This window comes from Ambystoma mexicanum, chromosome 1q (genome assembly GCF_040938575.1).
Source record: "Ambystoma mexicanum isolate Mex_15411 chromosome 1q, UKY_AmexF1_1, whole genome shotgun sequence".
Taxonomy (NCBI): domain Eukaryota; kingdom Metazoa; phylum Chordata; class Amphibia; order Caudata; family Ambystomatidae; genus Ambystoma; species Ambystoma mexicanum.
In genome coordinates, this window is record NC_090922.1 from 1,196,149,609 (window position 1) to 1,196,174,835 (window position 25,227).

A 25,227-nucleotide genomic window follows, 5' to 3' on the forward strand; every position below is an offset into this window, starting at 1 on the left:
GCGCTTGAGTCGCGGAACTCTGTTCTTCTTCATTTGTGCACTAAACTGAACTGCCTGATTCCCTCGAAGAGACTCCCCTTTTTGCCCGTTGGCACCAGCGTGTGCAGGTACTTTTGAGCACAAGGCTCCACTCTTTGTAGGGCTTGGACTTCCTTTTAGTTAGGTGCCTCTGAAGGCGGACTGGGCCTAATCATTATTTCGCACTGCCCGTTTTCCTCCCCTTCTAGGTGGACTACACATTTCGTGCATCTAACGCTTTAGACTCGTTTGTATTTGTATATATATTGTATTGGTTTGGTATGTGTTGGTTTACTAGAGTTTTATTGTGATTTCTCGCTACGGTCATTGTTGCAAAGGCCTTGTAATAAATGTGTCTATTTTTAATATGACACCTGTCTGGAGTAATTTGTAAGTGTCCTTGCTTTGTGTGCTCATTGCAGGCTTTCAGTCACCCTCACCCCTCTTGAGACCTAGTCTTGACCGCTGCCATCGCTTCCCTGATTGGTCTGGCTTGTCCATAGGTTACCCTGTTCCAAGTAATTAGGCGGGCCTTCTGAACCTCTGCGCCGCCAGGACAGAGTTCGGAAATCCGTCTTAACGCATACCAATTTACAAGTTTCTAAACTGTGTTGAAATCTAAAGTGGGAGGTAACCCATTTGGGGTTGACAACATTTGGTGTACATATGTTTGATAGTGACTTTACTTATTTACTGATTGCCAGTGTCCAATAAATCGTATAATTTTGTACTTGCCTGTGTGGACTCCAGTTACTTTAACTGAAATTGCACTTAACTGAACTTAATACCAAGACAATGCCCTCTTGAGCCTTGCCATTTTACCATTGCGAGTTAGGTCAAAGAGTTAAGTGTGAAACTATTTCACCTTTATGTTCGCGTCGCTGGTGAGGGGGTTCTGAAAACCCTGCTTCACAAGATCCCCAACTTCACCCTCCTGAAACTAAAGACTGTGGATGGTTCACTCAAACATTTTTGGACAGATATAGGAGGCTGTTGATGTTTTTAGAAGAAAGCAAGGGCCTTTTTCTGGTGAGCAATCTTGGAACAAACGTGCAGAGCTTTGCCTATTGAAAGGAAACATTCCTTCGTAAAAAGTCCAACATTCACAGGAAGTAATATCCCTCTCGAGGCCTTCAGGAAAGAAAAATGCCAATCCGTCTAAGCAAGTGTCCTCTAATTTGGGACCTTTATTTACAGATCACCTGTTGACTGACCCCCATTCCCAAGAAGACTTGCTCACTAAAGTCGTCCAAGACTTCATTTGACAGCCCATCTATTGGTGTAAGGCACCAGTCCACATAGAAATCATTGTCCACGAGCTAGTCCTTGACAAAAGTCTTGTCGGTTTAATGCAACTAGTGCACAAACCATATTCGTCCAGTAACCACGTAAGCTGGATGCCCTTGTATGGAAAGTGTTTGTCTCAGGCAGAATTGCACTATTGCTTATGGCTTCTTGCACCCTTTCCAGGTATTCCCACACTTTGTGGAATGTCGAAATGGTGGCTGTGGGCTGTCCATCCCCCCCGAACCCCCCCCTCCCCTCAAGATGATGGCTGGAGTTGCTTAACTTGATAATACTGTGTCTTGCATGATCTGTTGCATCTGCCTTGTGGTACAATTGTAAATTCTGTGATTATTTTTCAAATAGTAATACATTTCCTTATTTAGTTGTAAAGCTGTTGTTTTCTTGATCTATCCACCACTGCTTAACATGTGGTGTTAGTGGGCCTTTGGAACATTTCTCCATACTTGCCAAGATTTGCTTTTGAAAGTTAAAATGTGTTGTAATTGTTGGGAGGTATATGGGAATGCATGACTCTATTCAGTCTTCAAATAGGACTGCAATTGCAGATGGATACTTTAGTATTCTTTAAGCTATTCTGGACACTTGTCTTTTTAGGGTTTTTATGTAGGATTTTAGGAGATGGTGATTATCTGCTCAATCCAGCATAAAACCTTGCATTAAATTGGGTGGCAGTGTCCTATTCTAGTTACTGTTTGCTTTTATATGCCACTTTCAACCCGTTCTTGCTCTCTGCTAGTAATTTAATTGTTGTGATTATGTCAAACTTCAGTGGTTACCTAATGACATGAAAGTTTGCAGGTCTGAATTGGCCTCCTGAGATGTCGGTGTACACTGATCTGTGGCAAGAGTTTAATTATTTAACCATTCTTTTAAAAACATATCTCTTTGAAAAGTCGATGTAGCTGCAATTTGTGTTTTGTTGCACCATTCGTATGTTGGATTTAATCATATATTTATTTTTAGATGGTGCAAACATTTTCCCGATGTGTGCTTTGCTGTGCCGAAGAAGTAGACCTTGATGAGCTCCTTGCAACACGATTGGTTTCGTTTCTAATGGATCACCATCAAGAAATTCTTAAAGTACCAGTTTATTTGCAGGTTGCAGTGCAACATCACATAGACTACCTTAAAAAGGTTCAGGTAAATTCTGTTAGTAAATGTTTAGAAATAATTAAGGATAAAGGGATTAACCTGGAACACAAAAATATTGTTGTAGAATGTGAGGTTTTTCAAATATTTAATGAATCTATAATCATAGTTTGGAAAACTACTCCAGCTTCTATGAACTTTCTTGGGAGCCCTTTTTTACTGAATGACAGAGAAGCTGACCAGGAGAATGGCGCAGTCAGAGTAGTGTTTATGTTCCAGTTCTTTAGTCATTTAGTCTGTTTATTAAGGCTGCCAGGGAAAAGCCTTAATTGGGGCAGGGTTGTTAGAGATTCAGCACCTACTTTGAGTTGGCAGGTTGTGAGCGCCAGTCTTTGGTGCCTGAATGCCTATGTTCATATTCAGGCTAAAGTGGTTGTTGTGCCTTAATGTTGAGCAGTAAAGAAATGGGTCTTAATTTTCGATTTTAGAGTGAAAAGTTGTGGACATTAAACTTACTGCTTGGATGGCCTTGAAACTTGGAACAGCTGAAAATTCCCAGAAATAGCTGTGAAGTGGCTCACAGACCGGTATAGGCAGTTGAACTGCAATTCTATTCTAAATGGGTGGCCTGGGAAGAGATGCGGGACATGCTTGACAGGGTCTATCCATCTCAGATGATTAAGAGTTTGGCAGCATGATTTTGCAACCTTTGGGAGGCCAGTGTGTAATGTCAACATTATAGAAGGCTGCACTTCAAGAGCCAAGAATGTTGTGGTTTGTTGGAGGTGGATGGATCAAATCTTGGAGGTTGTCATATTGAGTTGTGCATGATGCTATAGCTTGAGTGGCTCTCTGTAGTCGTGCCACTAAGACACCCATTTTGCTCCATCCAGTGCTGTACCTCCTTTTGACAGTTTGCCAGTAGATGCTTGTCCCCAGATCTGGATGGCGTCTCCACGTGTGGCCAGTGATGTACCCTGTAGGATGCCTGCCTGTTGGGCCATATAGACAGTAAGGACAAAAGTTGGCGTATAATTAGTAATCACCTTTCTTTTAAGCATTATGTTACTACTGCCCTTGGAAATTGAATTTACGAGTTTTCGAATTTGCTTTTTTGATGTGCCTTACTAGACTGGCACAGTAGTCCTAATCTGGATAGCACTAGTATGATTGTAAGAACAATTAAGGATTTTAAAAAACTATTTGAGAAAATGTCTTTTTTTTTTTGCCATCCTTCTTTTTCCCTATATCTAGCAATGGTGATTTCCTCCCAGCTCATCTGCCCTCTAGAGACACCAGTTTCCAAAAAAAGTCCATCACCAAAGATTCAACAGCATGATATCTTAAATTTAAATTCTTGACTCTTTGAATTATGTTGCTTTCAATGGCTGATGAGGCTGTGTTCATGTTATATGTCAAGTACTGTCTCCAATGTTGTCACGCTGTTATTCCTCTGTCATGTTATAATTTCGCTCACAAATATTGTGGCCAGTGTACTAGTAAAGAAATGGTTAAAATAAATTCAGACTCACCCGACTCGAGGCCATTAGACTAGCCTTACTTTGTCGGGAATGAACACTGCATCTATAGAGTAAACTAGCTTAAGGCATCTTAGACGTCTCATTTCTATCCCTCTTGCCCTCTCCCTTCTCGCTCACCTCTCCTACTAACCATTCATGTCGCTATGAACTGCAAAACAGCCATAAATCCTTTTAAGACATTGTCTTCTCTAAGCTGAATGAATTCCGCCACCTGGTTCCCACCGATCCTTAAGTTCCTCCTTTACTCCCATATGGTCCTTATTCCCTACACGTTTTTTATTTGTCTTTTGTTTTTTATTTCCAACTTTTTACACAGGCTTGCCAGATCTCCTCTGTCCTCTCTTACAGTCCAGTCTGCCTCTCAATGTTGCTTGGTCAACCCTTCCCTCCAGTTTATTTCCTGCTTCCTTGAATTAAGCACTTTTGTGGAATGCTGTGCTGTTTCTCTATTGTATTTCTCTCTCAAGTCTGAACTTCCCCACCACTTTTCCTAACCAATTTCCTCTACCTTTTATTTAAGTTATAATTGTAAAGTTTATTTAATGCTTTTAAAACCTGTTGGTGAAATTCCTGTATAGATGTGTCCGTATTGAATGTAAAGTGATGCATATTCATGGACCTGGTCCCTTTCGCATTGAAATGGTCCTTTTTAACCATCCAGTGTGAACCAGTTTGAGTTGTAAAATGATATACCTTCCTAATCTGGGAATTCTTATTTGAACTGCAGCCTCCCTTTCCCTGGTCCAAACTCCAAATGCTTAGTTCTAGGGATGCTAGCTGCAAGGCTCCAGTGTCTTCATTTAACTTCCGCAAACATGGTTTGGATGTCTGATTTAGGGCTGATACTTATATTGTCATAGGTTTTGTTATCTGCCCGCAACCCTATGATCTCCTATTCTTGCAGCTGCGTTATTCGTACTGAGTAACAGGGGCATGTATACATGGGAGTAAATGCATGTTGATGGCAGTAACTTTCTCTGGCCAGAAACGCTTTCACGCTGCTGTATGTCCACCAGGCGCAACTCTCGACAGGGTGATCCGGATCCCACAGTAATATTGGGTAAAGGAGGAAGGATAACTGTGGGGAAATGTAGGCCTGAATGGTTTTGTATTAAGCAAGTTAAAGTTGCATGTTTAATAGCTGACCAAGCATGCCAACTTTACATTTACTGCTTTTCAGATTAAGTATCCTGGTATAGAAGTAAGTGCAATGCTGCCAGCCTATTCGTTCTGTAAACAGATAAGTACCCAGGAGTTTGAAGAGCAAAAGCGGTCTACCTCACAAGCAGCAATGGCTGAACTTTTGGAAAATATCATCAAAGACAAAGCATTATCTTTGAAAGATAAAAAGAAAAAGCTTAAGCAGGTAAGAAATAAATTGTAGGCAAATTCAGTCTTACTGGTTAATTTCCTTCTGCCATACACCTCCTGTATTCCAATCAATGGGGAAAATTGCATTTGCACATTTGGAATGGCACAATTGGCTTACTGTACACTTTCATATAATCCAAACGCAATCTGCCCGGACTTTGTCAATGGTGCAAAACAATGTTTTGACAAAGGCAAGCCGGTTCTGACAGGTTTGCTCTTTTGTTTCAGTAGTCCTGCAGCAGCAGAAAAACTAATCTCGGAAATAGGCAGGTCTTTCTCGTCAAAAGTATATTTTACCATATGGAGGTATCACCATCACTCTCCTACGACCAAACATTAATTCTCTATTATTACTTATGTGTTTATAGGCAGGGGTGGGTGAATATTGGATTAGAATGGCAGATTGATCACTGATTTCGACCCCTCTTCAATCCCTTTCTCGGTGTGGGTCTCTGGTTGTGGGCCCATTTGGTATCTGATGCTGTAGAATTCTGCTTAGACGTCCGGTTCCTCATGGATATATCAGCAAATCAGAGGGCTACAACTTTGAGTTCACAACGGCCAACCTGGCAAAGGGGTGTGCAGAGCTATTTGGCTTCTCATATTTGTGGAGTTCTCGGCATTCAAGTCCGTTACATCCCACATTGGTCCTTTGCACTCGGACAGCAGAAATGGAACAGAATGAAGGGATTACTGATCCAGGATCACTGCATATTGAGTCCAAATCTGTCTGTTCAGCTAGCAAACCATTTGCACAGCCCTATTTTAGTGTTGCCAAAGCTTTCTAGGTTCTTGTGTAGTGTATTGTAGAGCTGTATAGTGACATTCTACAATTTTTTTTTTTTTTTTTTTTTTTTTTTTTTTTTTTTTGTCCTTGCTAATTCCGTCTATTGGTTCTGTAAAAAGAGGGGGTTTAATTTGTTGTATAGATGGAGAGGCAGATGCAAAGCCTATGATTTTGATGGGTTCAATTCTAATGCTCCTGGGTCCTGTGTGCGGATATGTCTTCTGTTGATTAGGCGGGACATGTAGGAGTATGTATTTTCTGATGGCGAGATGCTACAATATGATAGACCACAGAAATGTGAGTATAGTTGGCTTTTGATTCAGGATTGTGAAATGGCACTAAAGAGGAGAGCTTAGTAATGGCTAAAGGCTAGGCCTGTGGTGGCTGGCTGTAGTGGGTTTGGCTGTACTGTAAGGTTGTAGGAGACCTTAGAGCAGCATGTTAGTCTGAGATTAAGATACGAGTAGGCCTTACAGGGCAAAACAATCCTCTTGTTCCCCTTTGTTGGTCCCCTCCGTAGTTCCCATTTGGCAGCCCCCCCCCCCCCCAAAACCCTTCACTCACAGTTGGTGGTCTGTCTTGCTCGTTCTCCTTCTCACGTTCTTGCTCCCACTCTTTCCTCTTCGGCTGTGTACATCTCTCTCCCTAGCTCCCCTTTGGGACTCTCTAGCTCTCTTGTACCTCTTGCTAGAGCTAGATGACAATCGGTGCAACAACTAAATAACTAATACTGCAAAACTGGTTTAGTCTCCTTTTTTTAAGGGCTGTCATTCCAGATCTAGGACAGAGCTCTTGGGTTGTATCATATGCACAAGGTATGAGCTTTCACCACAAGGTCTCTAATGGAGCAGGGAAAGCACCACCTCACCCATTAACGACTATTCTGCTTTACATAAAGAGGGGGAGTAGGAGGGGGCTGTCGGGTTGACTGATCTGTTCTGTAATATATACGTTTATTCAACTTGCTACGATTTCTGGTATGAATGTCAGAATTTCACGCATGAAGCTAGTCCCAAATACCATGAAAAATGACTGGCCATGTGGCTCCCTTTGTTACTGTAATTCTGTGGGGTTTTCGGAGTGCTGGGTGGTGGCACTCGCTGGCAAGTGCTCTGCAGCTTTTTGTGCCGCCTCTGGATTTCCGTGTAGTAGAATTTCGAACTTCCATTTGGGTCATTGGAGGGAGGACGTGAACTAAGTTTTCTATGAATCCCTGGTCCTGTATTTGACTGATCCATTTCAGGTCCCATTAATCTTTTTAATATCCAGACTGTAGTTGCCGAGTTTGTAATTGTTGATTCGATGGCAAAAAGCAAAACTGATCTTCTGCTACGTTGTAGTTCCAATCTAGACCCTCATAGTTTATTTTATCTGCAGTCTTAATCTGTGCTTCCTGTTTGGCTGTCTTTTGTTCGGTTTCTTTCAGTAGTCCTTTTTAGGTTTGATGATTCTATCTGGGCCCAGATAACTCACTTTTTTGCAAACGTATTGCCATTGTTTGTCGTAACTGAAACCATTTGGAGTGCAACATTGCTGCCAACAACTGACAAATGGTCTGAGTGTCTGTTGAATGCCAAGCCAAAACTAAAAATATTAACTTTGTCACAAAGGTCTGATATTGACAACTGGTGATTTACTGCTCACCTAGTGGCCCTAAGCATTAACATAAATTGGCAAGGATGCCATCTGTCAAAAATGATATGCGCAATACCACTAATTTTATCCACCCCAGCAGAAACTGGTATCAAACCTAGATCTTCCCTGGAGATTTGTATTAAAACATCCTATGAACGTGTAACATATATCATGTACTCTTACCATTTCAATTACAAAATCATTCATCAGAAAAACAAGTGCTGAAATATAATGTTATAATAATTTGTATCTTTTATGGATTTTCAGACATGCATGTCGTACAGATATATTTAAATGAATACTGATGACCACTGCTTTTTCCACCACATGGAGGTAATACTTAAAAATCTTAGTGCACACATACCAAGCGAAACTTAAAACCCAACATGCTCCAATATGCGCATAAAGAATAATTATGAAGACTGAAGACAATGCACATTAACATCCATGGTCACCCAAAACCTAACCTACATGAGTCTTTTTACAGCTTCAAAGCAGACTAGTTTCTGCATATAAACTTTTTGATTGTCTTGCTTTCCTCAGGTCCATTACAAAAAGCTTCCATCTGAAATTACAAGTACAGTTCACAAAAGTAATTTCTCTTTCCAACTATGTCTTATTATTTTTGCTAGTCCATACGTGAATTTATCAATAAGCAAATTAGCATTGCTATACCATATTCAGGATTTCTAGTTAATCGCACAATCTTTCTCTTATTTTAATGTATTTGACAAGTTTTAGATCTGGTACTTGTCATGTCTACACATCAGCATTTCTTGCAGATACGTGCTATTTTTTTGGGGAGCGCTTTATCAGTATTGTTAAATGGTTAGTACTCTAAAACTGACCCTCTTAACCAGCAGCCATTGTTTTGAAATGTTCATGGGCAAATTGATTGTCAGTCTCCCTGGCAGAAATGTTCCTTGCTACTTTTAATAAAACAATCAATGCAATGAAAACTTGTTAAAGGCACTATGCCTGTAAAAGAAACCAAGAGAATCCAGACCCTGAATGTGAAAGGGCTCTCTGGGTTGGTAAGCAGGCGTGTACAGGCAGGAATAATTTATCAGCAATGTTTGTGTTAAAGCAGATGTTCTCAAAGAAGGTAAATGACAAGTGGCTTAAGTCACTGTCCTGCAGAGCAGTTTTAGTTCCTATTCTGGCTGCTCCGAGCTGGCCTTCTAGGTACTTTTACTCTGATTGGGACGATGCTGAGATGTTCGTCTCCCAGTCTCACTGTGAAGTTGTCAACAAACCTATTTTACCAGCTCCTGTTGGGTCTCGATTCGAGATGGGCATGTTACTGGCTTCCAATGGTTTGAGTCCGCGGTCGAATCAGTGGCAAAATGCTTCTGGTGGTCGAGTCTTTTAGAGACAGGCAAGTCGATCGCTTCCAGCAGCCAAGTCGCCAGGTGACAGCGGCATCGAGCTGGATATCTGGTTGATCAATGCCGTCCACTGCAATGAACTGAGCTGCCATCTGGGTGGCTTGAAAGGCACAGAAGTGGCTTAACCATGTATAGCATGCCAAAAGCAGTACCGCTAGTCCTGTACCAGCTGGAAGTGACAAGCCGCTTGCAATGAAACCGGGTTTCAGTTCTGGGCTTAAGCATTGCTCGGGATCTTATTCCACAGTCACCTCCAGTGATCAGGATGCTTGTTCAGTGCCCAGCCAGCAGAGGTGCCTTGGTCCAACAGCAGTGTCCCTCCACTGTTTGATGGTGATGGTTAGGTGGCTGAGCTCTCCTTTGATTAAAGTTTCCCCTGGTATTGTTCTAATGCAAGCTTGCTGTAGGGGGGTCCAGTGCAGGCTATTGTAACAAATACCCTTTGTACTGGGTTGATAATTTCTTCTCCTTATAGGTGGCCCCTGTTGCTATTGTAGGAGAGTGTGGTTCACTAATTGACGTTTCACTAAAGGAAGTGAACGACTATTGACCAGCAAGCACTTAACTGTGCATCTAGCCCAGATGTGGTCCCGGCAGACCTTTACAAAGTAGCAGTGGATGTATGGGCCCCACTACTGACTGTTTGCTTCAATAGATTCTGCAAAAAGAGGAATTCCCACACTCCTGGACAAATGCCAGTATCTACCCTATTTTTAAGAAAAGCGATCGCAAGAGCCCACTGGCATGTAGACCCATATCACTTTTGGACACATTTTAAAATGTTGAGTCGTACCGTATTGGTTTACATTCAGGAATGGATTCTATTTTACTCTGTGCTTTTGGATGTCCAATACGGTTTTAGACCTGCTCTGGGCAATCGGGCTATGAATTTATATTTGGTGTGGTCGCAATCTGTGTTTGTAAAGGGATAACCAATCTGCCTGGCCTTCATGGGCCCAAGGAGTACCTTTGACAAGGTAAATGGAAACAGGCTCTGGTTGGTGCTTGGGTCCATAGGCTGCCCTGACGGAATGCTGGAGGTCCTGCAGTTGGTACATAGACGCACCAAGGCATAAATTCGTTTTGGGGGAGCAGAGACCGTGTACTAGATTTGTTGTCAGTCAGGGCTGTGTCCTGGAACCAGTCCTATTCAATATATATTTTCTCTATAAGGCTTTTGTCGATTCAGAAGCAGATTACTCTCATGTGGGCAACAAACGTTTCCTTACCTTTGTTAGCATATGCTGGCAATACAGTAATCATTGCTCGCACGCCTAACACCCTGCAGAGACTGATTAATGTGTTCAAAGACTTTGACCAATTTGGACTTGAAAATGAGCACAACCAATTCAGCTGTCATGGCATCGGCTGCTGGACGAAAGAAGAAAATCAAAATGCTTAAGATGAGTGAGGCTCTGTAATTCCAAGGGTGAAGGAGTTAGATTACCTGGAAATTAGTTTTTCAGAAAAGTGGAAGGGTATTGCCCATATACAGAACGAATTAAGATGAGTCGGGCTCCTCGGCCATTTGGGGTTTAGGGGGAGGAAATCTGCTTCACACAGTGGTGCCGGGGGAAACCACTTGACCTGATAATGACCATTTGCAACCTTTAAACAAGGGCACCGACTCACTTTGGGGCCTCCCTTCGAGGGTACGAAAATGTCTTCACTTCAGATTTTAAAGAATACATTTTTTAAGAAAATGTTGGACTTTGCCTGCTTATCCCCGACCTTTGCGGCGCATGCCGAACTCGAGCCAAATATTTGGTAGATGAATATAACAAGGCTCCATTTTTACATTGGCGGACCATTAGGCCACCAGCAATATGATCTTGGTGGTGGGTTCCCCAGGTGGGGCCCCTCACCCCCCAGAAATGCCAGCAAGATGGCATAATGTTTTGCCTTGATTGGAGGCAAATTAGTGCTGTTCTGCACCCATTTCCTCCCCCAAGAAAGGCACTACAATATAAGGCAGTTTAGCCAGAGGAACAACCTAGCCAGCCCCCCTCAGGAATCCCCGCCATGGAGGCAGCAGATCCTTTCTGCTTCCCTGGTGGGGGCAAAATTTAGGGTCTGGTCACATTTTTGCCGACCCTGGGCAGCAGTAAGGAGCACTAAGCCACCAGGGTAATGATTCTGGGGGGGGGCGGGGTTGGGTTATGCTGTTTCTCCCTTTGCAATACCCCCTGCCATCTTGTGTCTCGAGCCAGGCAAACGTTAGAGCTTTTCCCTCTGGGGAGGGATGGAGACCCTGCAGGTGCTCCCTGGGACCGCCACTGGGCTGAGGGAGGCATTCGATCCACGTGTGCGGCAGACACCCAAGTCTGGAGCAGCATTCCCAGCTTTTGCCTCGGGTAAGAATGAGGACCCTGCTGGGGCTCCCTGACTGCTCCTGTCAACCCATGTGCGAGGCAGACGCTGAATGCTGAGGGCAGCACCCCCGGTTGTCCTAGACCTCTGGCCGGGCTTCATTACAGCTTTTCCATCCAGGGGCTCCCTGGGAATGCTGCTGCGACTGTGGACAGGCAACCGACATGGGAGACGGGCGCCCAAGGCTGGTGGCACTACCTTCAGCTGTCCTGGAGCTCTGGCCATTGCCGGGGCTCACTGGGACTGCTGCTGGACTTGGGATGGTCCCCCAACTAGGGAGACAAGCGCCAAAGGCTGAGGACATCACAGCCGACCATCCTGGAGTTCTGGGTGGGGTGTGTTACAGGTTTTCCCTCCAGGGAGGGTTAGGGACTCTGCCGGTGCTCCCTGCGACCACTGCTGAACTTTGGGACGGTTGACCAACAAGGGAGACAGGCGCACAAGGCCAGGGACGCAAACCCCGGCGGTCCTGTTGCTTTGACCATGCTGCGTTACAGCTTTTCTCTCCATGGAGGGATTGGCACACTGCTGGGGCCCGGTGGGACTGCCGCTGAACTTGGGGACGGTCGACCTACAAGGGAGACGGTTGCCCAAGCCGGAGGCAGCACCCCGTGCGCCCAAGGGCCGTGACATCACTCCCGACCATCCTGGAGCTCTGGCCTGGCTTCATTACAGGCTTTCCCTCCAGGTAAGGATGGGGACCCGGCTTGGGGACCCTGAGATTGCTGCTGTACTTGTGTACCGTTGACCCACATTGGAGACCGGTGCCCAGGCACATCGCCTCCCACCACCCCCGGTCCAGCCCAGCTCTCTGGCTGGCCTGTGTTGCAGCTTTTCCCCACCAAGGAACCCGTTCAGTGTGCCAGTACCTCCAAACATGAAGTAGCGTGTTGATCGGAATACCTGTGGGAACGTGGGACGGTAGGACATGTGCTGTTGCCGTCGTGTTTCAATGGTTTCCTGGTGGCAGATGTCTGAATTGTTTTTCTCCACTTTTTATAGTTCGCCAGACCTTGTGGGTAATGCCTTCTAGGGCGATTGGTGAATGTCAGACCTCTTTGGATTCTCCCGGTTCTCTTTTCAGAAATGTATGGGGTTCTCACTTTTCCTTGTTGGCTGACACCCCAGCCCAACCCCAGGCTCAAATATGTGGGTTGTCCAGGCGGCCAAACCAGTATTCCCCTGATGTACCATTGGTTTAGCCCATTCCCTTTGCACCCCGGTCAGTACACACACATCTGAGGTACCATTTTTGTCACACCTGCGGGAACATGGGGTAGTAGGATTATTTGTTTTCTGTTGGTTTTCAGAACGTTTTCACACATTTCCTACTGCACTTTGTTAAACACTTTGATATCATAGAATACAGTATCCTCTCGTATAAGAAAATGGTATCTGTGCCTGACCAAACTGACTCGCTCAATGCATGACTAGTCTACATAGACCATATTGTCGTACCACCTAACTGACCACTCAAACCATACTCGTACCTAGGATCCTTCCTATATTAATCATGACGACCTTCAGTCCAAAAGACCTGCTGTGCATTCTTGGTTCATTCACCCATGTAGAGAACGGACTTGCACAAATCAGCCGGTAAAATAGCTCAGCGGGTTGAGCGCTCACACATAGGTCCAAGTTTCAAATGAAAAGGACCGAAAACAAAAGGGTCAGGTTTTTTATTTTTATTTTTTTTAGCCCAGCAAACGCCACCTAAAGACTACAGAATAATCAGCCCTGTTGAAGATACCGTCCCCACCATAACCCTGAAAGGAGCCCTTATAAATGCCTGGTCCATCACAGCGCATGCCCTAGACATAGCAGACCTTATAAAAGTCCACAGCCTTGACCTACTGGCAATCTCGGAAACCTGGCACCACTCGGTCTCAGGCCCGCTCTGTCATTAGCCATTCCCGAAGGTTATACTATATACAGAAAGGACAGAACCACTTCCAAAGGAGGTGGAGTGGCTCTCCCAACTAAAGACCCCTTCAATATCATCTCAGGAGAACCAGCCAGTACTGCTGCCAAGGTGATCACTCTAAAAATTGAACTCGCCCACTACTGCACATGCACCCTACACATTGTATACAGACCCCCAGGCCACCATCGTCCTTTGAAGACATCACCTCTCTATTAGCCTACATGAAACCACATTCTAAAGCAATCATCTTGGGCAATTTTAACCTTGGCCTGAACGATCCTTCTGACACACACGCAGGCTCCCTCTCCGATGCAATGAAAGCCCAAGGCTTCTCCCATCGCATCAGTACACCCACACATGAGAAAGGCTGAATCTTAGATTGGCTTGCCGATATGAATTGTGCCACAAATCTCATATCTAACACCCCATCACCCTGGTCTGACCACAATACCATAATCTCCACTACCATAACCACCAAACGCACCGAAGTACTCCCTCAATTAACCGCACAACCATCAAGGTTCTAAAAATATCAATCGCAACAACATGCTCCCTCTCCTAGAACCATTAACCAACACCACATATTCAGATGACGACCCAGTTGCCCCCACTAAAATCCAGGAAAATGAAATCTAAAACTCGCATCAACACATGGTTCACGTCGGAACTACCAACCCTGCAAGCAAGCGAAAGGTCAGCTGAATGCAACTGGTGGAAATCGCCAACATCCTCAGTCATCTTCCAGACACTTGCCAAAAAAGACAATGAAGCAATTGCCAAAGATAAAAGCAACCTCTACAATACTAGAATCCAGAATGCCCAATCACGCCTCAGAGAACTATTCACCTTCCTTTGTGAACTTGAGTCACCTGCCCCAACACCTGACCACATTATCAAAGACAAGCTATGGTGCAGTAATATTCAACCAGCACTAGCTGACAAAATCACCCTCCTATAAAATAGAAGTAAAAAGTAAAAAAAAATACATACTCAACCTTGATCTGGACCACCAACCTACACCCGTAACCTAAGAATCACCACTGCTCAAATTCTCATTTCGACCAATAACCACAACTGAGACTATCAACATCATTAAAGGACTTAATCCCTCTAGATGCAAAAGTGATACATGCCCAGCCACACTGATAAAGGAATGTGCCCAAGAACTAGCCCCTCTCATCAAGGCCATAAACACCTCATTCGCCTCCAGCTCCATACTTGACGACTTCAAAGAAGCTTGGGTGTTACCCCTGCTAAAAAAAAAAAAAACTCCCTTAGACCGTAATATCCCAACTAATTTTCGACCTATAACGACAGTACCATTCCTTCTAAAAATCCTTGACAGTGCAGCTTGTCTGCAGATCCAACAATTCTTAGAAACTAAACTACTAGGTCTAAAACAATCTGGGTTTAGACCTGGCCATGGTACAGACTGCCTTATTGGATCTAAAAATAGAGATGGACCAATTCGAAGACAGAGGAGACCTCTGCCTCCTCCTAGACCTCTTGGCTGCATTTGACCTGGTCAATCACAACATCATATGCCACCAGCTTGAAACGGCAGTCCAGTTCTCACCAGAAGCTATGAAATAGATTGAATCCTTTCTATCCAATAGCACAATGAGTCTTCTCAACTACAGCAGCAGCCCCTCCCATCACAGTAACCTGTGGTGTTCCACAAGCATCATGCATATCACCAACACTGTATAATGCGTTTACAAAGCTCCTCTCTGACAAACTAGATAACATGGGTATCACATATACCAATTACGTGGATGATACGCAAATACGATTTCCAATTACAGGTTGTCATGACACTGACACCCACAACCTGAACAAAATGTACCTTGCCATCCAGGCCTGGATGGCCCAAATGAATTCTAGCCTCAACGATGACAAAACGGAGCTCAACCTAATAGGAAACCTAAACTCGACAACCTGCCAATACAATACAAATCCTTTAATATTGACGGAAACAAGATCTCGGTCGCTAATGAAATAAAAACCCTGGGGGTCTACATTGACTCATCTCTCGCCCTCGCTAGACGGGTCAATGCAGTCGTCTCGTCTGCAGCCTATGCCTCCAAACTTATCAGATCCAGTAGACCTTTTCTCTCTACTGACAATAGCGTCACTCTAGCAAGAGCCTTGATCCTTTCTAGGATAGACTATTTCAACTCACTATTTGCAGGAACTAGCATGAGCAACATCACAAAACTTCAAGTAGTGCAAAATAACGCAATCAGTGCAGCTATGAACATACCCAGGAATGAGCATATGTCCTCGACTAGATGACTCGTACACTGGCTACCTGTTCATGACCGGATAAAATTCTCACTCTCAAATGCCTGACTAACAATGCACCGACTTACCTCAGCAACCAAGTCACCAGAACCCAATCCACCAGACCTAGCCGCTCCTCCTACTCCAACCGTATCACCATTCCAAGATTCAAGAGAGTAAAAGCAGGAGGATCCAGCTTCCCGGTAGTCGCAGCTAATCTATGGAATGCCCTACCTCCACAACTAATAAAAAACCCATCCTTGTGGTCATTCCGAAAAAGACTCAAGTAGACTATTCAGTCTAAACTTGCAACAATGACATACCTGCGACAGACAGTTGACATACTTACTACGACTCCTCATGACAAAGGCCAAATCAAATTGTCAGCACTATCCTGTCTGCTTTTCTGCCTGTACCTGCCCTAGCTATGAGGTACCTGTCTCTGGAATTAAGGTGCAATCTGTAATCTATGATCTGTAACCTGCAAGATATATGCAATTTGTAACAAGTAACTCGTAAAATGTATGTAATCTGTAACATGTACAAACTTCACTGTAACCATAAGTTCTAGCGCCTTGATGCCTCTGGGCTAAGTGCGCTCTACAAATGCCTAAATAAACAACCCTTTAATTTCCCAAATGTGACCTACATTTAGTCGCTGCTCTAGGCGTACTGCATTTTTGTAACCTGCACAAATCACCTATCCTTCAAAAGCTCTGCCTCTGCTTTTTCAAAATATGTATGTTTGCCATTCTTCACCACATTCATTTTCCTTATTTTCAAATGCGAAGTACGTCTGTTTAGTCCATCAGCATACAAATCCTGTGTACCATGGTATTGGTTTTTTTGTGAAACATTACCAAAATGTGTGATTTCCTAACTAGATGGGTCAGGGACATGTAGCCGTGCATTTCTTTTCTCACTATTGACAGAAGCAATTGTTACCAGTCCAAATATGTCCCGCACATACTTTTTTTTTTCTCACTCCCATTTTTGCAATGTTTTCCTAAATTATAGAAATTTTAGGTACAAAGTTGTTGCCGGACCTGCGCAAATCAGAAATGTATGGCTTTCTGGGTTCCATCAAGCTTTCCTACCCTTCCTTTCCTTTTTAAAAGGGCAAAATCGCCTACATCGCACAAAACTGATGGTAACCTTTTTGTTTCCACTCAACCTGTTCTTGAAAGCATGGAAAATGGCGTATTCAGAACTGCAAACCATTTGTTCGTACAAGAAAAAACCAAACCAAATTTTATTGGCATTTTCTATAAAAACACATTTGCTTTTTTTGTATTTTCTTTTCTCACCCACCTACAGCAAACTAGGATTCCTTGGTGTTATGACCGCCTACATGTGGGAAGAAAAAGTGCCACATTAGCCCAATATATATCTTGTAACAAAAAAGGTTACAAGGGATTGAATGCGACATACCGAAATCTCAAAAAAGGGCTCAGAGCTGGGAGGAAAACCCCTCAGCAGTTAAGGGGTTAATGAAACTCACCCATTTGCAAGATAACTAAATGGAAAACGCTGTACAAAACCCACCCCTGTGGAATGACAGAGAAAATGCAACAGTCGAAGAAAGTAGCACTCTGGCCGTGGTTATAGGGGAGATATGAACACTTCCAACCACAAGAAAAGGGTATGCCTTTGGGTGAAAGTTGCTGAGGTGATCGAACCAATCTCTAGGGTCTGTGAGAAACCAGAAGGTGTCTCACCATCTAGTCCCCAGGATTTTTTGCCCAGGTGGCCAGGGCACGGCCATCACCCTTTAGAACCAGCAAAAGAAAGCCAGACGGGAGAACCGTGATATATGATAGGTTATTTATAACACGCTTAATGCACAGAAGTTTCTAAGCTCAAACTTTGGGTTCGAACCTTTGTTGCTTCATGTCTTGCTTCTAAGGCGAGCACGTTGCCACAGAGCTAACCTGAGGGAGAAACCGTGCTTATGAGAGGCTATAAGTTTCTGACTTGGAGCCAAAGAGCTGGAGAAAGCATCCCTTCTTAGTATCCAAAAATGGGACATTCTCTTCTTGGGTAAACAAGAGTGTTGGAGAGGGGCAGAGAGGCTGATGCTGAAGGCCTTGCCCGCAAACCAGCTGGAAGAAGTGGAAAGCCTGAACGCTACTGGTGAGTGAGTCCGATTGGTGATGGGCACCAAAGATAAAGAGACAAGAGCAAGGCCTTGTAACCCACTTAGGAAAAGAGATGCAGAGTAACTGAGTGGTCTGGCAGAGAAAGATTGCCCAGTCGAAGGTCTCGGCAAGGTGTCTTTATCTCATGAACGCGCCAAAGTGAGTGAAAGAAACATGAGATATGTGAAATGAACTTTAACGCTAAATTGAAGAAATGATCCCAACGACAGGAAACCAAAGAAGTACAAGATTCAATGGAACCTCTATGCTAGAAACTACAGTTAACGAGGCATTGGGAGAGGAGCTAAAAGCAAAAAGGGAACGCAAGTCGAAGTGGTCATGCTGAGATATTTGACAAAGCTATGCACATTTGATAGTCTTCAACAGCAAACAAAGTGTACAACCTTTGTGATTGATAACATCCTGGTGAAGGAAGCCCCTAAGCATTGTGGTAGGGAGGTCCTAGCCTAATGGAGGGAGACCTACCAAGAATTGTAATGTGATCCTGAATATTGGGAACGTAGTTGAACTGTGAAGCCAGAAGAAAGTTGTTTGAACTGTAGAACAAGGAACAGGAATTTGGAAGGCTAAGGAAACCTTGATCCACATTGAGAACTGCACCCTTGCAACCAGAGCCAAAGCGTGTCACCCAGCCAGTGTGCCACCTTACCCCGTGCTAAAGTTGCTCAGCTATTTTTGTTGACACTATTTTTTCCTTTTTACATACATATCTCCTTTCACAATTATTCGATATGTGTAAGGGCAGGCATCAAATTTACTTAATATAGGACATCTTTATTTCAACTAAAAGACTGGCTAGAAATGTTTTTTCCTTATTTTGATGGTAGAGACTACTCCCATCTTGGTATTGGGGCAAGATAGGAATTTTCCAACCCCACAAATATCAAAGGTTTTGAAAATATATTTCTTTTGTGTCAGGCTCTGCTTGTGATACCATGCCTCCCCTACAGATCCCAGTGGACTAAGGGGGCCGTACGGGGTCCACACTACCTGGTTTCGGTTCTTGGTGGGTGACGGATGTCTAACCTGTGGATCAGGCTCAGTTCAGGCACGTTGGATCGTGTGGGACCCACCCAACAAGCTGGCGTCCAGCAGTGGTGAATGCGGTTGCTCTGCGCATTTGTAGGGGGCTCTCAGCGATGCAGGTCGGACAGCCCCAGGATCTCTTTCCAGATGGGCAAGGCTAAGTCGGGCTTCTAGTCACTGGGCGGGATCAATGCAGGACACTCCAGCGGTTTAAGTCCGCTGCGACTGTCGTCAAAGGTGATGATCTTGGGTGCATTGATATGCAGGTCTACAAGACGGCCGTTCGAGCGCTAGCTGGGCTAAGCTGTGGTTGTAACCTCAGGTTAGAATCTGTGTGTGAATCGCCAGTGGTTCAGGTCAGTTTCTGGCATTGAGCAGTAGCTTCAAGCCTAGCAAGTGACAGGCACAGCTAGGGCACGATGAAGCATAGAGCTGGTTGAAGAGCAAGCAATAGTCTGGATTGGTGGAGGGGTGCAAAAGTCAGCGCCTGTGTCTTCCCTCTTGTCCAAGGTGTGTTGAACACTGAGCATCCAGTTGATTGTGGCAAAACAGGGAGCTTCAGCCATGCTGGTCCTCTGGCTGCTGTGAGGCCCACTCGGGGACTCTAGGAGAGGATGGTTCTATGCAGGGTCTGCTATCCCAGCTTTAAGAGATTTCCTGCAGAGAATGACCAGTCCTGGTCCTCAGCAGGTTCATCCCCAATGTGGATCGGGATCCTATCTTCTTTTTTCTGCCTTGGATGGCTCCTTCACCTCAGGCAAGTGCAACTTTTCCAAAGGAAGTCCAGTGAGTTCTTCTTGGTTGTAGTTCCAGAGTGCATCTAAGAAGTGGTGGAAGGCAAAAGCCTGCATGTGATTCGACTTAAACTTGCCTGCCTTAGTGGTCCAATCTCTGTTTTTGAAAGAGGTGGACTTTACCCTTCTGATAGAACACCCACTATGCTTTGCTTTAGAGGAAGAGGGGGGTACAGGAATGTGAGAGCAAGGCAGAGAGAAACAAATTGGAAGTTTCTTGCCACTGAACAGATTGTTTCCGACTACTCTGATCCTAGGGTGAAGGAAAGTGGATGGGGCTAAAGGCTTTTAGAAATGCTGCAACCTGGTATGAGTATACTCCCTCTGAGTAGGTGTGCTCTTGGCCCAGGGTAGCTGCCTGCTGTGTGGCTGTCCCTGACAGAGAATGTTGCCTGCCCTGACCGAGCTCAAAGAGGCATGGCCATTCAGGTTCCTGTCTGGCTCAACCAGTCTGGCCCGAATACACATCACCTTCTACAGCTGAACTTGGCTCACAGGAACTGACACATTTGTGATCTCAAATTGGATTTGGCTGTAGTAATTTTGAGTACCATCCACCATACCTTAACTTGGGTATGGCTTATGTTGATTATTCTGCCACTAAGAGGTAGACCCATAATTATAGGATTTTGATACTGGGGTGTACATATCTTAAATGCATCCCCTGCACTGCCAAAACTTGGCTGCCACTGCAGCTGTCAAATGGTCAGGTGCTGCAAATCGGGGTACTGATGCAGCAGCACATAGGTACACTCTATGCATTTGGCATGGAGCTTATGAAAGGGGAGTCTGATCAGCCAACTACCCTTTACAGATGGAATTACCTGCATAATTTTTATTAATTTTATAAAAATCAAAAAAATCCAGGGCTCTTGCACCCTTGTCAAATAGACTTCCAACAGATAAAGTTGTGCTGAATTGCTGACACCCCACTAATTGCTTGGTCTTTACTACGAGCAGCGATCAAAATCGGGAATAGCTTGTGGAATTTGTTTTCTTAATCTTGAAAGTGGAATAATGGCTACAATTGTTTATTTTTATGCGGTCTTTAATTTACTATAATTTTTACTACAAGTTTACATTGCTGTCTTTGTCCTTTTACTTGTATTTGATGTGAAAGGTTTCATGGAACCTATTTTCCTTGAGAAGAAAGAAAAGAAAGATAACCTGGCTGCTGTACTGCTGCTGCTAACTGATTTTAATCAGCAGGCAATAATATTCCCCCCCCCACAGTTGAGAAGAGTAATCGGATCACAGGGTCGGCATTGCCTGGAACCGTACATAGTACTTGGAGAATCACTGCATATAGGAGCGTGACTCCGAAAGAGAGAATCATTGTTTTGTGACTCTAGGGCTTCATGGTATGTTACGAGGTAAAAATACAGCAATGAAGCTAGCTAATTTGGGCAGGAAGAGAGCTGCATAGTTTATTCTAAACCCAAATGATGGTGCAATTCTCTGTTAGCGATTGGAAGTAGAATCTCAGTTGGAGCAGCCAGTAACAAAATATTTATGTAATGTTATCTTGCTTTGTGATAGAATTTCTTCGATCCAACATTAATTTGTTGCCTCCCTACAATTAGGTTGGCGTCACCTGGGGTAGGGCCTCAGGTGACTGGAAAAGGCAGGTGTTACTGTGTTCTCGTCTTAATTTTCAGCCACCTGCTTGGCTGAGCGCCCCTCCATGGGCGCGAATGTCTTAAGTAAAGATGGTCTCCCTCAAATCAGTTGACACTCTATCGGATAACAGAAGCTCGGACTGACATCCAGATATGCTCGACCCATTTCAGCCCCCACACAATAGGTGCAAGTCTTTCTGCAAAAATGCAGACCGTGCAAACCAACATGGATATCTTAACCTGTCGAGTGAGGGTCCCAGAAGAACAGCTGTTGGACAATAAATGTAAAGAACAAAAAAAACAATAATGGAGTCACTCTAGATAAGATGATCAAGGGATTGCTATAAGCAAGCATTACAATACTAAAGGAGAACTAGTAGATCAGACTCAAAGAACTTCAGCGGAGTACAATTTAAAATTTCTTGGAAAGCGTTGAAAATGGGTGTAGTGACACAAGAGCCAGCTGAAACTCTATCCAACAGACCTACTTTTCTGAACATCATTCTCCCTGACTCGTGCCACAATTGATTTGGGACTTGACGACGTTGAAAACTGAGAAAAATGATGTGTAGAAAGCTGAACTGGGGAACCATTGTTTGCTCCTGCAGTGTAGGTGATGGCGCATTGGATGGCATGGGCGGTTCATAGTTTAGGACGTGGGTGACAGTGTTTGGCAGAATGGGTGGTTAGCAGTGGTATGACGGACAAGTACATGCTTTTTTGAAGCTGCAGGGTGTTGCAATAGATTTGTCACGAGATGACAAAAGCGCCTGAAGAAAGGACCTGACTGTGAACCGAGGAATCTGGTTGGAATTTTATTTTGGTGGTCAGAAATTGCGGATCAAAGGTGGGCACGGAGCAACTACTGAGAAGTGTTGGGAGTGGGTGACTGATGGGGGGGACGGTTTGAGGAGATGGAGAGAACCATTGATTTACCATGAATGTCAGTTTTAGAGGATCACCAGAGCGTCAAGCTGAATACAGTGCATTTCCTTATCCCTCCCTTCTCCCTCACCCCAACCACCCAGGTTCGGTATACACGCATTTCGTCGACCACTTTCATCATGGGACTTTTCATCGCCGACCATTTCATCGCCAACATTTTTTAAAACATTTTTTTTGGGGGCGGGGGGTTGTTTGTGCGGGTTGGGGTATGATTATTTAAGTAAGGGGGGGGATTGGCGCAGCCCCCCATAAATAAATAAAAATGTTGGCGATGAAAAGTCACACGATGAAAAAGTGGTCGACGAAATAACGTAGAACCCCAGGTTCATGACATCAGTAGGCAGAGCCTAAAGTAAGAGGTCTAAGTTGCAGCAAGAGAGGTTGAGCGTGCCAGTGGGATAACAGATAATGGTGAGAACAGCAATTTATTCCAAACTGGAGGTGATGAAGTTGAGGGAGGATGTGTTTTAGTAACTAGCCAACCACCCTACAATTCTTGGATAGGCGCAAAGGTAGTATTAGAAGGTGATGGAATCTGTATGTAGGGGTGCTAAAGCAGCTGTGCCTTAAGGGAATAGTGTTCTGTTAATGTGGTGGTAGTCACTGATGTGGAAATCTTTGAACGGTTAAGTAGGTAGTCTTCTTAGTGCTGTGAATGCCCAGTGCTTCTCTAAGGTAAGTTCGGTCGGATGGTGTGATGGGCTCAGAGGGGGATGGATTACTCGAAGAGGGAGGCAAGAGGTCTAGTAACGGAGTGAGTATTTGCAGTGTGGTTGCAGGATTGTTTTGGCGGAGTGGGAAGGAGGATGGTGTTGATGTGCTCAAGTAGAGCTGGGGTCCCATCCAGTTGCCTAGCACCCTGGTGGGTATGAATAGTGATGAGGATGCAGCTAGACAAAAGCTTGCTAGCTGGTGTAGTCGGTAGGGCGTAGGGCTTCTAGTGGTTGGCGATCAACACAAATTCGCACCTGGGAAGAGTGAGCCTACATATCCCGTTACTGGAACAGCCGGTGAAAATACATAATCCACGCCCGCAGTTTTTCTTTTAATGTGGGAAGGTAACGGGAAGCCTCTCCCTGTTGCTCCCCACTCCCACCCCCCAAACCTCTGATTTTCAACCTGCCATCCTCCCCTCCCCCAACCCACTAACCTGCGGGACCGGAGCCTTGTGCTTCAGTCCCCGAGCTGCTCCTGCCTGGCCACCATTGAAATGGAAAAGGGTCTAGGTCCCTTTTTGGATGATGTGGACCATTTTTGATCATTTTACATTTCAACGGTGGCAGCCATTTTTTATAATTTTATTTCTTTTTTCTTTTCCTCCAGGAGATGGGTTCCCACTGAGCTGATCCTCTCTCAAAAGTAAAAAAGAAAAGGAAAACTATCTGCATCCCATTAAATCATGGGGTGCAAATAGTTTTCCTGCCCCGGCGGGCATTAGGGGCGTTCATGAACTTTTAATGGTACGGGCCGTTAAGCCATGTACGCACCCCACCGTGGCATGAAAGATATATATTACAGTATGTTTATTTCGTAGAGCGCACCAAACCCTCAGGTAGCTGGGTGCAACGTTAAAAATATACTTGAAGCTTAGTTAGAGTAGGTAGGGTATGTACATACATGAAATAAACAGAATTGCTGCCACATAGTTTAAAAGAGACTAGTGGTTACATGTGTTACATGATTACAGTCGAAAGGTACAATAGTAACAAATACATTGAGAGTGGTAAATCCTAACGGGCATTAGGTAGCAAGTGCAGTCATGGTGAAAGTACAGGAAGAGATAGGTTTGGGGTCGATAGCAGCAGGTTTAGGAATCGTTAGTTCGTATCCAGGTGAGGACTTTCCGTCTAAATCTAGAATAATGTTGGTCTGTTCTGAGATCTAAGGGGAGTGCATTCCAGGATTGCGCGGCTATGACCGGGAAGCTAGAGCCGCCAGCTGTGGTGCATTTAAATCTCAGGCACTCTAAGGTGTGGGCGTTGGCAGCTCTCTTAGGGCGGGCAGTGATTCTCTTGTTTAATCTTTCTACGAGATAAGGTGGGGCTGTGTTGTTCAGACATTTGGACGTGAGCAAGAGTGTTTTAAGGAGGATCCTGTCATTAATCTTAAGCCAGTGGACCTCTCTTCTAAATGATCTCGGTTGGGGAGATTTAGAGCTGCTCTAAGGGCATTATTTTGAAGTCTTTGCATTTTGTCAATGCACTTATTGGCTCCCACGTACAAGGCATTACAATAATCCAATCAATATGAGTGCATTGGCCAGGGTAATGCAGCTGGTTTCAGAGATATGGTCTACAGGCTCGGATCAGTTTGCAGGTATATGATGTTGATGCTAGTGAGTTGACTTGCTTCTTAAGGCTAAGTGCAAAGTGAAGGTAGAAGCCTAGGGTTTTAACTGCTGGACATCACTTTGATGACGTTTTTGTCAATGTTAAATGAGACATAGCTGTGGTTCAGTTTTTTTAATGAACGTCTCTGAACCTAGGATCAGTAGCTCTGTTTTGTCATTCAGGCATAGGCTGTGGGATGCTATCCATGCCTGAATGAGGAGGTATATCTTATTTACTAAGGCCGAGTTCTCCAGGAAGTTGCCCGAAAGGGGAGTGAGGATCTGGCTGTCATCTGAGTAATTAGTGTAGGTGACGCCCAGTCTATCCAACTCGTCAAACAAGGGCTTAGTAAAGATGTTATACATGGTAGGAGAAACACATGATCCCTGTGGTATGCCACAGGAGACTTGTATGGGATTGGCAGCTGCTGAGGGGAGAAGAGACTCATTGTACGGTTAGCTAGGGAGGACTGAACCCAAGTTATGGCATAACTTGAGAAATGGGCAGCCGACCTAAGGTGGCTGCATAAGACTGCGTGATCCACCAAGTCAAAGGCTGCAAATGGGTCAAGGAGGAGTAGCATAGCCAATTTCCCGTTGTCCTTCAACTCGTCAATTTGGGTCTTGAGGTCTATTAAAGC

The 25,227-nt window shown here is 44.4% G+C and overlaps 1 protein-coding gene across 3 annotated transcripts in view; it reads left to right on the forward strand.

Annotated features, from left to right (window-relative positions):
- DEPDC1 (DEP domain containing 1) overlaps window positions 1-25,227 on the forward strand; it is a 324,213-nt gene that overhangs the window by 276,841 nt on the left and 22,145 nt on the right. For 2 of the 3 annotated variants that reach the window (XM_069641927.1, XM_069641929.1), the window contains 2 exons: window positions 2,290-2,466; window positions 5,137-5,322. In XM_069641927.1, the coding sequence (XP_069498028.1) occupies window positions 2,290-2,466; window positions 5,137-5,322 (363 nt within the window). The remainder of the gene's footprint in view (window positions 1-2,289; window positions 2,467-5,136; window positions 5,323-25,227) is intronic. The other variant, XM_069641928.1, reaches the window with a different exon arrangement.